General features: G+C 55.1%; 1 protein-coding gene across 20 annotated transcripts in view; it reads left to right on the top strand.

The window, feature by feature from the left end:
- The window catches only part of EPB41 (erythrocyte membrane protein band 4.1), a 72375-nt gene extending 60808 nt beyond the window's left edge, over nucleotides 1–11567 (top strand). For 13 of the 20 annotated variants that reach the window (XM_082071500.1, XM_082071507.1, XM_082071508.1 and 10 more), the window contains 6 exons: nucleotides 2306–2743; nucleotides 4487–4615; nucleotides 5899–6000; nucleotides 6450–6530; nucleotides 7473–7580; nucleotides 8280–11567. In XM_082071500.1, the coding sequence (XP_081927626.1) occupies nucleotides 2306–2743; nucleotides 4487–4615; nucleotides 5899–6000; nucleotides 6450–6530; nucleotides 7473–7571 (849 nt within the window). In that variant the 3' untranslated portion in view covers nucleotides 7572–7580; nucleotides 8280–11567. Of the gene's footprint in view, nucleotides 1–2305; nucleotides 2744–4486; nucleotides 4621–5898; nucleotides 6001–6449; nucleotides 6531–7472; nucleotides 7581–8279 lie in introns of those variants that run through there. The other 7 variants (XM_082071503.1, XM_082071499.1, XM_082071498.1 and 4 more) reach the window with 3 other exon arrangements.
- Nucleotides 11568–15049: the final 3482 nt, after the last annotated feature.

The following is a 15049-nucleotide window of genomic DNA, read 5'->3' as shown; positions in this document are numbered from 1 at the left end:
GAGTGTGGTTCACTGCAAAGCAGCAGCAGCAGCAGCAGCTCGTGCGTGTGTCGCCGGTCACACCGAGCCCGGTGGCTCCTGCGGACGCTTGTTTGGGGATGACCTAATAACACGCGCCAGCACAAACCACGCGGTGCCATAGCGAACAACAGGGGGACCGGGAACTGCTAACTCACTGAACGTATAGGATTTAATAGGGCGGCTGTAGGGAGTTGGCGTGCACTGTAATTTCATCTTGTTATCAATTTTCGGAAAAAGTCTTTGCAGGCTGACATGGCTTTAGCGCTCCTTGGGTGTCCTGCGGGGCGAGGGTCTGGTCCGGGTGGGTGATGGAGCGTCTCTGGGGGCAGCGTGTCCGCACGGGCTGCGGAACACGCGCCGGCTCCGCCAACCCGGCTCCGCTTGGGCAGCCGGCGCGTACGGACACAGCCCGGTCCAAAGCTGCACTTTCTGGAAGAGATACAGGCAAAACAAATGCATACAAAACCACTTCTTAAGAAAAACAGATCCTTTCGGTCGCTGGTGTCAGCCATGCAATTAAGCCTGTTATTAATTTATCCCCGGTCTGAGTTGTCCTCTGTCATTTTTTACATGCTAATGCTTGACTTGAGCAATATCCTCAGTGTTTGTCAACATCAGGTGCACAACGATCCATGTTTAGCAGGGTCACGTTTTGGCTGCATCCATGTCTGGCTCGATCGCTTTCTTTGGACGCTGCACCCTGTCCCGTGTGCTGTTGGCGCTGCGGACGGATGCGAGTGCTCGAGCGCTGCGCTTGTGCTCGATTTGGGCTCCCCGCTGCGGGGCGTCCGGGTGTCGCGGCCCCGGGCTCCTGGAGCCCTGCGGGTCTGGGCAGGAACGCGGGAACGCCTTTGCATGTGCCAGTCAAAATAAATCTTGATAAGATCAGAATTTGTAACAGGTGCTCGAATTCCTTGGGAGGGTGTTTTTTATAAGGTAGTATTTGCTAGCCTACATGCAAACTGCATTTTAAAATATAGGAACAAGCATAGCTGTATCTAAAAAAAGAAGTGTGTGTAAATAGATTATTTTATCTAGAAACAAACTGAATTAGTCTGACAAATACCTTTGAATTAGTCTGACAAATACCTTTCCATTAGTCTGTTTTCTTACCAGTGGAACAGGAAGGCAAGAAAGAAAAGTGCTTGTGATCAGTTGATCTTATCAGGATTTCATTGTCTCCAGAGTTTGCATGTTTATTGCTGCACTTGGCTCTACCGATGAGCGATTTATTGACGCTATAGGCCTCATTTCGGCTTTCCTCTTCCTTTGTGCTTCTACCATACAAGACATGTCCAAAGTGCAAACCATTCTTCTGTCTGCAAAAGGGAGCTGGGAAGCTGTTTTGACTGGATACAATTGTTTGTCTCTTACATAGATTTGTCGGTGAAGCTGCTTAATCTGCTTTGTTTTATCTGTGATTCTTCCTCTTGGTTCAAGTAGTTCCCCGGCCGGTATGTAAAGAAATCTTCCTCCTGAGCCGTTTTCCATTAAACTCCAGGAGATGAGCTGCATCTTCGCAGGATCTTATGATGAATTTGCAAGATTTAGCATATATAATTAAGGAGAGATGAGTATATTGGCAGTATATAAATCCGGGTTTTAAAGCAAAATGAAGACATGGGTGCTCAAGGCTGAAAACATCCACTTCTGTTCTGTGGGGTATTGCCGTAGAATAACATCTTGCGTTTGGCAAAGTGAGGGTGGGGCTGGATGCGCCTTTGGGGAGCACACGGAGGGGGTTTGTCAGAAATGGCGTGTCCCTGTGGCGCGGTCGGAGCCGGTCGTCGCGGCGCTGATCTTCACTGCGGCTCAGCGCGTTGTCCTGAGCAACATCCCGGGAGAAGCCCAAGAGCCTGGAAATCCTCATGGACACAAATCTGCCAGAACTGGGTGAGGTTTTGGTGTAGCCGGTGGGTTTTCTTGCATTTGTGAATGTGCACAAGTCCTCACTTGCTACACTGGAATGATTCCTGTGTCCACACCGGGCAGAAGGTGCTCAGTGGTGGCTCTTCCTCCAGTTGCGGAGAGTAGTTTTAATTCCTTAAAGAGGGGGTTATTAATGTACCGGGAAGGCCGTGTCGGCGAGCGCACTGGATCCAGCACGGAGCACAAAGGTTTCCAAGTGTCCCCGCTGTTGCATGTGTTATCGGAGATGTGATTGTGACAAGAAACCGCTGTTTTGCCTTGATGCTCCATGACCTCCTGTTCTCCCTAACGCTCTTTCTCTCTCTCTCTCTCTCTGGCCTTTTTTTTGTTTGTGTGTGTATTCATTTCTTTTTAGAACATGAGTGACTTTCTGTCCCGAGAGGCCGTGGCGGCAGCGCCGGAGAGCAGCGCTGTCCCCTCTGGCTTTGCGCGGGGGGGCTCAAAGCAGGCGGTAGCTGTTAGTGACCCCCCGGTGCCGCCCGCCTCCCAGCCTGCTCCCGGCCGGGACTGCGCTGCTTCCTCCCCGAGCCGCGAGGAGGAGGAGGAGGAGGAGGAGGAGGTGGCTCCCAGCCTCCCCGCCAACGAGGAGCAGGACCCGAGATGCAGGACGGGGGTTTGCGCGGCCGCGGAGAAGGACGGGGAGCGTCGTGGGCCCGCGCCCCCCGCCGGCCCTGCCGCCGCTGCCCGGGGGGCGCAGGACGGCGAAGACGAGTTTGCTTTTAGGAAGCTAAATGGCGAGTGGCACGACTCGGATGTTAATGACAGGCTGCCGGTGGTCATTCGCTGCTTCCAGGTAGTGAGTCCCAGCGCCTGCTCCCCCAAACCCCGGGCTGGCTTTGGAGCGGGACCCCCAAACACTGCAGCAAGCAGATGCCACGGACCCCAGGGGCTGTGTTTGCTCAGAGCGACTGAGCCGGTTAATGTCGCGCAGTCAGCACACACAAGCCCCTCTCAGTTTATCTTTTGCTTTAAAATGAGCCCCTCTCAATTCATCTTTGCATTAAGTACAATCGCCACAGCACCTTTCTTTGCTCAAAGCATCCCATTACATCCCCAAAGAGGGAAATATTTAGGCTCCAAAGGCACGTAATTTTAGTTCCTTAAGGTTTTTGCCGTCTCCCGCTGTTCTGGAGACTGAGCCTTAGCGCAACAGAGCGAATTGGAAGCGCTGTCGACTGTTCCTTTCCGTGGCGAACACGGGCTGTGGTGTCCCCTTTGTGCTCCACCGCGGGGGATGTTCTTTGCCTGCTTCAGTGTTGACGTTGGTTGCTTGCCATCAAACGGGTGTTTGCTTCCCCCACTAACAGCCGTGGTGGCATCTGCCAGGTTTGGGGATGGTGAGCAGAAATCGAGCCTCTGGGAAGGCACTGTGGGTCTGAACTAACTTTGTCTCGCTTCTGGATGATTATCAGGTGGTGGAACAACTGATTTCTCTCTTTTCCCACCCCCATTTCTCTTTTGAGATGTCATGTTTCTGTTTTGTCTGACATTGATTTAATGAAAGTTGACATAGGATCTGATGAGGATTTTTAATAAAACAGCGTTTCACTTGCAGTCCAGATAAAGCTGCTCAGCTGTGAGCGAGTCTTTATTTGACCAGGGTTTGTGTTAATCTCGACATTGTCAGATGAGGATCACCTTTTACTGGCCGCTGGCAATGAGCTCCCAGTAATTAGAAGGTTCATAATGAGCGGGGCCGGTTTCTGGGTGGTCCCGTGACAGGGCGGCCGGTGGCCCCGGGCGCCCTGGGGCGCTCTGGTGGGCGTTCTGCCCGCCCAGGCCCCGCTGCGGTGCGCACACGGGCCGTGCGGCCGGGCCCGCTGCGGTGCGCACACGGGCCGTGCAGCCGGACCCGCGCCGGGCCCGCTGCGGTGCGCACACGGGCCGTGCAGCCGGGACCCACGCCGGGCCCGCTGCGGTGCGCACACGGGCCGTGCGGCCGGACCCGCTGCGGTGCGCACACGGGCCGTGCAGCCGGGACCCGCGCCGGACCCGCTGCGGTGCGCACACGGGCCGTGCGGCCCGGACCCGCTGCGGTGCGCACACGGGCCGTGCGGCCCGGACCCGCTGCGGTGCGCACACGGGCCGTGCGGCCCGGACCCGCTGCGGTGCGCACACGGGCCGTGCGGCCCGGACCCGCTGCGGTGCGCACACGGGCCGTGCAGGACCCGCTGCGGTGCGCACACGGGCCGTGCGGCCCGGCCCGCTGCGGTGCGCACACGGGCCATGCAGCTGGACCCGCTGCGGTGCGCACACGGGCCGTGCGGCCCGGCCCGCTGCGGTGCGCACACGGGCCGTGCAGCCGGACCCGCTGCGGTGCGCACACGGGCCGTGCAGCCGGACCCGCTGCGGTGCGCACACGGGCCGTGCGGCCCGGACCCGCTGCGGTGCGCACACGGGCCGTGCAGCCGGACCCGCGCCGGACCCGCTGCCCGCGGCGCTTTTACCGGATCAGCGTCAGGAGGGTTTGCCGGCAGCGCGGCGCCGCCGGTAACGCCGGATTGTTCTTTACGGGGTGTTCTCACCCTGTCCGCAGCCGCCGCTGGTGAAGACGCAGACCGTCACCATCTCCGACGTGTCCAGCGCCCTCAAAAGCGAAATTCCCACAAAAGAAGTCCCCATCGTCCACACGGAGACGAAGACCATCACCTACGAAGCCGCACAGGTAAGGTGTGTTCTGATTCATTTTCCAGGGGCCGAACTAAACTGAAGTGAGCGTTTTGTTTGTGGATCTCCCAGGTGGGCAGCAGCACAGGCTCCAGCCGGTGCTGTGGACACAGTTTCCAGGCTCATCTGGTGTTTTTAGAGGAGCAATGTCTTACTGTCCCTGAAGAGTAATTACGTTTTAAAGAAGTGCGTGCGAGCAGAGCTCTCCTCAGCGACTGCTGGCTTCAGGATGGAGACTTGACTGTGTGGAATTAACCCCAGTTGGCATTTTTCTGCCTTGTCTTGTTTTCCCGGCTCTTTGCTGTTTCTGCCTCTTTAGAACTCGGTTTATAAATTATTTGATTGTCCTTTAGGTTCCAATCCTGAGACAGGTGTTGAGAAACGAAAGTATAGTATAAAATGCAACCAGGGTGCTGGTCTGGTGATGGGAGACTAGAAATATCAGTGGAGCAATACCAACATACGCAGGTGTGGGTCTATAGCTGAGGTTAAAATTAATCCTCAGTTCAAAAGAGGTTTTATTTAGGTATTTGAGAATTTGGAGGCTTTGTGGATTTGTCGTAACTGTGGCTGGTATTACAGTAATAGAAGCAGCCTATGCTCTGCTGCTGGGGTGCAGTGCCCGGGGTGCGAGTTTGGTTCCGGGTGCCCCGTGGACCACACTTGTATAATCTGGGGTTCCCGAGCAGTCCCGTGGCTGCTCAGCGTCCTCCTGGGTGCAGCTCAGACGTGGCACGGCGAGCAGCGCCTGGTCCTCGGCGAGCAGGCGCAGAGCAGGGCTCTTGCTCTGGCTGCTGCTGTTGGAGTTTCTGACTGGAAAATGAGCGGGAAAAGGGCATCTCTGTGGCGCAGAAGTGGCGCAGAAGTGGCGCAGAAGTGGCGCAGAAGTGGTGCAGAGGTCGCGCAGAAGCGGCGCAGCAGTCAGCCCTGCGTGCGCTGGCTCGTGGTGTGTGGAGAACGGTCCCACCTTGTGGTGGCTGCAGACATCGTCCCAGCACCGTGCTGGGGACACTGTTCCTTAGGGACGTACCGGCCCTTCCAGACACGGACAGCACAGCAGGGATGAGTTCGAAAGGATCATTTATTTGAGGGATTTTGGCAAACCTGGAAAGGTCGAGTCATGCAGGATGGGAACCGAGTGACCTGCAGATCAGCTCGTGTCCCATGGTCCACAGTGGAGTTTCTGTCCCCGGTTTGCGTCCTGCTCTGTCTGTGCAGACTCGTGGTGATGTGCAGACCCTGTTTCTGCCCAGACTGACAGCCTGTCCTTCTGTCCTGCAGACGGATGGCGGCAGTGGAGATTTAGACCCCGGCATCCTGCTGACGGCTCAGACCATCACTTCGGAGACCACCAGCAGCACCACCACCACGCAGATCACAAAGGTAACACGATCAGACAACAGAGATAACTGAACAACGTGATGGAGAGGTGGGCACAGTTGAATAATGGAAAAAAACCTAAACCCCAGTTCTTTTCAGAGAAATGTGATACATGCCTGAAACAAAGCACGTGGGTCCCAGGTTTGCCTGTGTTGAACTTTGACTGTATATTGTGTGTGAAGCGCAGCCTGCGGACACGGGCTCTGACTGTCCTGCAGGGTAACGGGGAAGAACCGCACTGGGAATCACAGCTCCTCCCCGGTCCAGTCGTCAGGAAATAAGTATTTGACAGGTTTTCTGTGATCAGCAGCAGCTCCCCCGTGGTTCTGACGCGGGGCTGCAGCGGCAGGGTCTGGTACCGCTGGTTTTGGACGCCGCCTCCAGACAGGCAGCCCCATGCACTCAAATTCCTTGTCGTTGCCAGACTAACGGTAGTTTTCCTTTTGTACCAGACTGTAAAAGGTGGCATTTCAGAGACGCGGATTGAGAAGAGGATTGTCATCACGGGAGACGCAGACGTGGACCACGACCAGGTAGGAGCTTGAACATGACCCTGAAGAGCTGCTCAGAGCTGGCACGAGGCGGACAGACAGACAGACAGACAGCCTGCCCTTCCAAGATAACATCGCCAGGAAACAGCCCAGGGAGATTCACTGAACCCTTCACAACTGCTTTCAGTGACAAATTCCTTTTGCACAGTGTGGAGCTGCAGAGCTGGGCCAGCAAAGCTGAATTCTGCTCTGGTGTCGGCAGCAAAGATTTGATTGGACAAATGCAATTTTTAAAAAAATCCACAAAAATACGGGGGGAAAAGTTTTCCTTGACATCTGGGTGATGTGCACTAATTTTCTAGTAACTTTGAAGCACTATTGCTGCCGTATTGTGCCAGAAGTCGTTTCATAGCGTTCAACACCCGCATTAAATCTCATCAGCTTTATGTGGGACCTTTCTGATGAGTGACCCCATTGGCCTCTGGCGTGGGTGGGAGGTGGTGGCTTTGTCACCAGAGAGTTATGCTTCCAATTTACTTTTAGTTGCAAGTATCATGGGGCTGGAGAATATTCGTACAACAAGAACTAGTTTATTAATTTCGAGAGAAAATGTCTGAGAAGATGGAGACTTCTGAACAGGGCCTGTTGTGATAGGACCAAACTAAAAGAGGGGAGATTTAGGCTGGACATGAGATAACTTTTTGACACTGAGACCCTGATCCCTTCCAAACCAAACTGTTCTGTGATTCTGTGTCTGAAATGTGCTCGTCACACTTGCTGGAACAATGAACAGTGTTTAATTGCTTTCATCCATCTTCTGCCATGGGGCAGTGATGTGGGGTATCTTATAAAACAGCTTTTCCCTTCAGAAATAACCCAACTCAACTCCACCAGAAGTCACCGAACTGCTCAGCCGAAGCGGATTTCTGTTTCTCGAGTCCCCGAGGAGCCCCTGGAGCGCCCTGAACTGTGATTCTCTTCCAGGTTCTAGCGCAGGCGATAAAAGCGGCCAAGGAGCAGCACCCGGACATGTCGGTGACCAAAGTGGTCGTGCACCAGGAGACCGAGATCGCCGAGGAGTAGCCGGGCTGTGTAAGTGGGGAGATGAGCGGGTGGGCGGCAGGTGCTGCTCCCCCATGGCGGGGGCTCCGTCTCAGCGCAGTGAGATTTGCCTAAACACGGTCAGAGTTTTAAGTAAAATTGTTATTGTCATTATTGTTAGCTGATGAGTCCCATTCAGGTTCAAAGTAAATGGCCAGAGGAAGTGGCCTCAAGTTGCGCCAGGGGAGGTTGAGGTTGGATTTAGGAACAATTTCTTCCCCAAAGGGCTGTGGGGCATTGGAACAGGCTGCCCAGGGCAGTGCTGGAGTCACCATCCCTGGAGGGTTGGACAGACGGACATGAGGTTCTCAGGACATGGGGCAGGGACAGGGTGGGTTGTGGGTGGACTCAATGACCCTGAGGGTCTTTTCCAACCAAAATGAGTCTCTGTCAGTGCTGGGTGACCCTGAGCTGGACACAATCAGTGAGGGAAGAGCCAGTGTGGTTTAACAGAGGTTGTAGTTGAGCTTTTTAACTCTGCAAACCTGAATATTAACAAAAGTGGCACATGTTTCCTAAGGGTTCCTGGACTTGTGGCTCTTCAGACACGCTCCTCGAGGGCGTTGGTGCTGCTGGTGGCCCCTCACCTCCTGGTTTCCGTTCTCCGGCGGCGCCAGGGCAGCAGGTTCCTCTCTTTCCCAGAAACGCGGCTGTTTGCAGCCGTAACTCACCGTGTGTTTCTCTCCCTAGGACGCGTTCCTGCCGGGAAAACGAAACCAGCAAAACTACCAAGAAACTACCTGGAGCACAGAGACCTCAGATTTACAAGACTTGATGCTCAGAGACATTCATATCACGTATTAGGAGCTGCGCTTTGACATTTTTACTTGGGATTTTCCAGACTCCACTGGATCCTATCGGATGTAGGGTTTTGCATTTTTATACACGTTGTGACAGAAGTATGCCATATTTCCGACTGTGCTGAGCATTTTTTACAGGTTTTCGATTTTGCATTCCCTCTCACGCACCAGCCTGCGCAGCTGCAGCCGCCGCGCGGGCCCCGGGCAGGGGACGCGGGTAGAGCCGCGCGGTGCGGATGGCGCGTGCGGCTCCGCCACCGCGGCTCCTGCAGGGACTCGGCTCGAAAAGCCAGGACTTCAGTTTCCTGCGGCGTTTCCAATTGCCTCTTGAGTTGTTTTTTTAATTACTATTATTTTTTGTGTGTTTGTGGGTTTTTTTGTTTTTGTTTGTTTTTTTAGCTCTAGGGAGCTTGAGCCTTCGCTCTGAATTTCCTCCCCGTTGGGTTTCAGGCCCCGGTGTGTGAACACAAGTAGGGTTTTGTGGTGTAGCCTATGCACACATCTTCATAGCTGACTATAGGTTTAAGGAATACTGGAAGTTGCTTCGGGTATCTCATACTGTGAACTGTAGAGCTTTCGGAGCACGGACAGCCCTCGCCTTCCCCGTGTGCTGCCGGGTGCTGCCGACCCCTGCTGTTACATTCAAAAGCCCTAGAAGTGTGTGTTAAGGTGTTTGGACTCTGAATGCTATTAAGGTAGGTTATGCAGCATTCACAGTAACTCATTTCTTTTCGGTGTCATAGTTTTTCACTTGTTTGTGTTCATGATATTTAAATTAGGGTTTGGGGCTTTTTCTAAGTCATGGGTTCTTGGTTTTTTTTGTCCCCTCTCAGTGCTATTTAAGCTGAACATGTTTCCAGGGCTTATATCCTACTATCACCGAATTTAAAACCCTTTAGACAATCCTCCCTAGGCCTGTAGGCTGTGTTTGGAGAGGCTGAACAAGAAGTCTTAGGATGTATCAGGTGTTGCTGGTCATGATAGAGCCAAATCACGTGGAAGGTGCCGCCACCCCCTTTTCCGCGCTGGCTTGGGGGTCTGTTTCATCACTGCCTTGCTGGAGCGAAACACCAGGGTTAAGTGTCTGCATCCTTAGGCTGAGCTTACCAGCGGGGTGACCGGAACATGGCTTTTCTGGGGCCGATGCGCTGCCCTCCGCAGCAGCCGGGCTGAGCTGCCTGAGCTTCAGGGAGGTGTTTCAGTTGTGCCCTGCTTTGTCCTTCCAGCATTTAAATTTAAAAAGAGAACAAAGCCAGAAAACAACAAGCTTTTGTAAAGAGCCTGTGCAGACATTGTGGCCACTTCAGTACACTTTGAGGTTGTGATTTTATACATATATATAGTGTGGCACACTGGTAGCCGAGGGCAGGGAGTGTGTGCTGCTGCTCCTCAGTCGAGGATGGGAAGAAAATGGCAAATAAAAGAAGCTCTCTGCTGTTGTAAAATTGAATCGTGTGTTTCAGGAGTCACTGGATTTAGCTCAGGCTGCGATGACTTGGCTGCAAACAGCCTTTGAGAGACACTGGGGCTCGTGTAGCTTCTCACAGTCAGGTGCAATTTTAACGAAGCTGCAGTATTGATTGGAGACCGTGCTGGAAACGCTGGAGCCGCTGGGTTTTTCACTGTTCCTGAGCGTTGCTGGCCCTGTGCGTGGTCGCCGCGGTGACCTCTGCTGGGACTGCGGGAACGCTCGGCCTGCAGCGCAGAGATCAGCCCTCCTGTTTCTGTCTGCACAGCCCCCCGTCCCGTCCCCCCGCAGCGCAGCGCCGGCGCGGCTCCGCGCCCCCGCTGGGACACCCGCCTTACCCGCCACGGCCCTTCTGCGGGCACTGCGGTGGTGTTGCGCAGTCCCTCCTTCCCCCGGAGCAGACGAGCACGCTGAGCCGGCCCTCGGGATCGCGGAGCTCCACCGGGTAGACTAAGCTTGCCCGTAGCACTTAAAGGCACTTGGGTGCCAGGAGGGTTTAGAGGAACACAGTGTGAAGCTGAAACTTGGCCCCGGGTGTTCAGGTGGGGTGTCCTGTGCCCCGAGCACCACACAACACCCTGACCAGGGGATTTCTAGGGGAAGAAACCTGCTGGTGGTTCCTTTCCAAAGCAATGTGCTCACCGTGGCGCGTACGCCCCTTTTTAAGGACCCACAGACTAGAATAACCCTACTTTGTTTTTTTTCCTGGATTTTGGGTGGCCATTTCCGGGTTGTGTGTTCTCACACTTCCCCCTTCTAAGTTCTGCTTCTCCTCGAGCATTTTTAAACAAGACATGGCCCGGCTCAGCGTGGCCAGTGCTGGCCGACCCGCGCCGACCTGCGCCCGACCCGCGCCCGACCCGCGCCCGACCCGCGCCCGACCCGCGCCCGACCTGCGCCCGACCCGCGCCCCACCCGCGCCCGAGCCGCCTGGCACGAGATAAACCTGTTGTGAGCAGAAGCAGCTGCTGCCCCGGCTGGGGCCGGGGGGGCTGTGACGGGTCGGGGGGGGCTGTGACGGGTCGGGGGGGCGGTGGGGGCGGCTGCCCGCGCCCCTTCCACCCCCCACGCGTTTTCCAATCCCCGGTTCTCCGCGTGCTGTGTCATTTCTAGAGACAAACCAGCTAAGTAATGTCTATTTATATGAATGTTCCCAGCTCTTCCCACTCCACAAATTCACCCAGAGACTGTCTTGATTGTATAATATACATTATATGGAAGCTATTTATATATGAATGAATGTTTTTATAGAAAGGAAGGCAAGGAGCTCGCAGTCTCCATTAAACTGGAACGGCAGCTCCGGTTGCCAAATGGCGACCGCTGCCCCACACGATGTGTTAGCACAGACTGATTCCTGCTTTCCATAAACCCTGGTTTGCTGATTTCTTTTCTGATTGTGCGATTACCTGACGAGGTGGCAGCGTCCTGAGCGACTGAACTTGTAAACGACAAAAATCACTTAGTTGAGAATATGAAGGAGCTTTGTAAAGTTTTTCAAGGCACTGCTGAGTTGTCTAGGCCGGCTGTTTACATCCTTTATAAAAATAGGAACTTTTAAAACTCACAAATCTTTATAGATTGACTAGTGATGGGAGCGCTTACTTTGGGCTTTCATAGTAAATCAAAGGGAAAGGTGCCGTAGAGTTTAGACATAAGTGTTCAGTATTGCTTCTTGTATTGCATTTTTCAATAAATTTTCGAACAAACCAATTTCCTGTTTCGTTCCCGTCTCTCCCGGGCTCTGCGGCGGCTCCGACCTCAGCAGACCTGTCCCTGCGTCCCCAGCAGAGCGGGCGGGACCAGAACCCCCAGAAAGGGCTGAAAAGGAGCCCCCGATTCCAGGTGTAAAGCATCATCTTCCGCACCGAACCTCGAGCTGCAGAACTTGAGGCGAGCTCGGTGCGTTTCTGCTCCGCAGCTGCCGCCCGACCCCGAGCGAACGTGACTGAGCTGGAGCAGGAACATGGTCCGAACTGGGTCTCTTTGTCTCATTTTTTCTGTCTGCAGCACCTTTTGGCGGGACAGGAACACCAGGCACCGCGGCCGCCAGCCCCACAGAACAACAGCCAGTTGGCCCAGCTGGGGCGGCTGGAGACTGGGGACGGGACGGGACGAGCATCCCCCTGTGGGACCATCCACTGCGCCTCGGTTTCCCCAACAGAGAGGAGAGGAAGGGTTGCACAGCCCTGCTGCTGCTCATGCACATGTCTATATTCACATGGTAAGAGCAACACAAATTCAAAGTACTCCAGAGACAAGTCACTGCATCTTCCAGCCACCCTGCCCTGGGCCAGTTCACTTCCAAGCCTCTCCAAGTATTGGATCTCAAAGCAAAAATTACAAAGGAACCACAGAAATTGGCCCCAGATAACTGGGAACCGGCCGCCGCTGGAGCTGCTTTTCCCCAACATGTCACAGCAGCTTGATGGACTTAAAACGACGGGGCAGAATCGAACATCGTGTTATTTCCCCAAGCCAGCGCACATCACCGTGTCCAACCCCATTAAGGTCACGCCAAAATGCCCTTATTTAACCCCATCCCAAGGAGCTGGGGCTCACGGGGGTCCCAGCTCCTTTAGATAAGGGTGACGAGCCTCAGCCTGGCACAAACAGCAGCTCCAAAGACACTGTGTTTGGGGACAAACAGCCAGGAAATTGGCAAATTCCTGCTCGGCTGCACTTTGGGTGGTCGGTCCGCAGCTCAGCGGCCACAGCATCACCATCAGGGAAGAAATACTTTACACTGAGGGTGGTGAGAGCCTGGCCCAGAGCTGGGGGGTCTGAGCCCTGTCGCGCCCCTTTAGCCCCGTGCCTCAGTTTCCCCCCATCAGACTGCAAAGGCTGCCGAGCCTGGAGCCCTGTGGCATTTCGCCTGGCTACAAGCGAGGGAAAATATTAGGTAAACAAACACCATGGCAATCTGGAGAGATGCAAATAAGTGAAATATCCCAAACAAACCCTTTGTCCCAACACCAGCGGAGGCTGCGGCCGCCCCCAGGGACCCAGCCCGAGCTCCAGGCCCTGGATCCCACACCGGTGGCTCTTTCGCGGAGGTCCCATCCTTTGGGAAGGAGCCACAAAAGCCATTTCCCTTCGTCACCCACCCCTGGCCCTTTTCGGGTCTCCATCTGGGACCCCGACCCAGAGGTGCAACCCTGGGAGGAGAAAGTTCCCACCCAAACAGCAGCTCGTTCCAGCCCAGGTTATTTTTAGGTCGTTCTTCTCATTCTGGGGCTCGAGCAGCCAGCGGTGTCCCCGGGGGTCGCTGCGCGCCCCGGGGTCAGGGAATCGCTGCGGGAGCCGGGCAGGGAGCAGGGCTGGCTCCGTCCCTTCTGGACACGAGAGCCCGGGGTGCTTTAGGGTCTGGGGTAAACAGGGTTGAAAGGAAGGAATTGCACTTCAACAGGGCAGGTAGGACATGCGAAGCCCAGCCCTGAGCTTCGTAACTGGGGAAACTGAGGCACAGGAGGAAAGTCAAAGCCAGAGGCAGGGAGTGACCTCCCGACCTGCAGCAGCTGGGTGGGTGGCACCAGTTTGATCTCTGACCCTCCATGGAAGCAAAACCCTCAGTGTCAACAATTCCTTCCTCCTGTCCAGCCTGAATCTCCCTCCTTTAGTTTAAAACCATCGCCCCTTGTGCTATTGCAACAGGCCCTGCTCAAAAGTCTGTCCCATCTTTCTTAAGTACAGAAAGGCCGCAATAAGGTCTCCAGGAGGAATGTGTGGAACCTGCGGCAGCAGCAAGTCTGCGCAGGACACCCATAGACCCACGAGAGCCGAAAATAAAGGAAAAAACTAAACCAACACAACACAAAAAACAAGCAACGAACCCCAAACCCACCCCAGCTCCAGCCCCGTCCTGGCTCCTTGGGTGCTGGGAAGCACCAAGACAGGCGGCCTTGGCTCCACACCAGCTCATTAATGCAGAGGGGGACTTGGCGTTGCCCTTATTTCCTTTTTTTAAAAATAAAGCATCCAAAAGCAACACCCTATGTACCTCACCAGAAATTCACAAAGCGTTATAGCACCACGAAACACGTCCGCACGCCATCGCGCTGACCTAGGGCTCCTCGTCGCTAAGCACAAGGCGCAAGGCACCGCGCTATCGCTTGGCGCACGGCGCAACAGCCCCGGCGCGAAAACCCCGACACTTCATCCTCCCAGCACCTCAGCGAGGAGACGTGTAGCAAAGAGCACTCGCCCTAAATAGTGCACCGACATTTGCATTCCCTGGCTGTACAACAAGTGCAAAGTGCTTTCCTGCGCAGAGACTTTAAATCTTAAGGACTTACCGGGTAGGCAGAGTCCCTTGCTGCGGGGCGAGGAGGAGGAAGGAGGAGGAAGGAGGAGGAAGGAGGAGGAAGGAGGAGGAAGGAGGAGGAAGAAGGAGGAAGAAGGAGGAAGAAGGAGGAAGAAGGAGGAAGAAGGAGGAAGAAGGGCTGCGAACCAGCCTGATGGGCTGAGCAGCACCAGGTGTGGGGTAGGAGGATCAGCCCACAGCTGATCTTGGTGAGCAGCTGGGGGGCTGGGGCTGGAACTCTGAAATTGGGATCTGCTGAGTTTTGGTGTGGTCGCTCCAGCCCTTCTCTCTCCTTGCTCCGCTTTTTGCACTTTTGGGGGACATTTTTGGATCGGCTCCATCCCTGTTTGGGCTGCACAGCCCCCCAGCTCTGTTACAGTGGTGGTCAAAGGGCTGTTATTAAACACCCATCCCAGGCTCTCTGGCCTCATCTGGCACAGCTCCTGTTCTCCATCCGAAAGGCACAAAAAACCACATCGGCACCCAAGGGGGCTCAGGAAAACCAGCCCCACCACTCAGCCCTCCCTCTCTACCCCATCACACCCCCTCCCTTTGCCTGCATCCTCCAGTACCTGCATCCTTCACCCCACCAAAATGAGCACAGATAAACCCGACCCGCAGACGGGCTTTGGGAACTGCTCTAACCCGCAGCTGCCTGCGCAGCGGGGGGGCAGCAGCGCCGCTGCCTGCAGCTCCCCCAGGGACCTCCTGCATCCTCGCGCTGCGAGAAACCACAACAGCAACCAAACCTTGAACCTGTCCCCTTATCCTGCAAATACTCCGCGGTCACAGAGCACCCTTCCTCCCGCAGCCGAGCCTCGCACACCGCGCTGCCCCCCGAGCATCTCACGGGAAGACGACAAGGTGAGGTGGGACCGCGTGGCATCAAGAT

The sequence above is a fragment of the Streptopelia decaocto genome (genome assembly GCF_964273445.1).
Source record: "Streptopelia decaocto genome assembly, chromosome: 23".
NCBI classification, from domain to species: domain Eukaryota; kingdom Metazoa; phylum Chordata; class Aves; order Columbiformes; family Columbidae; genus Streptopelia; species Streptopelia decaocto.
This window is presented reverse-complemented; position numbering and strand designations above follow the sequence as displayed.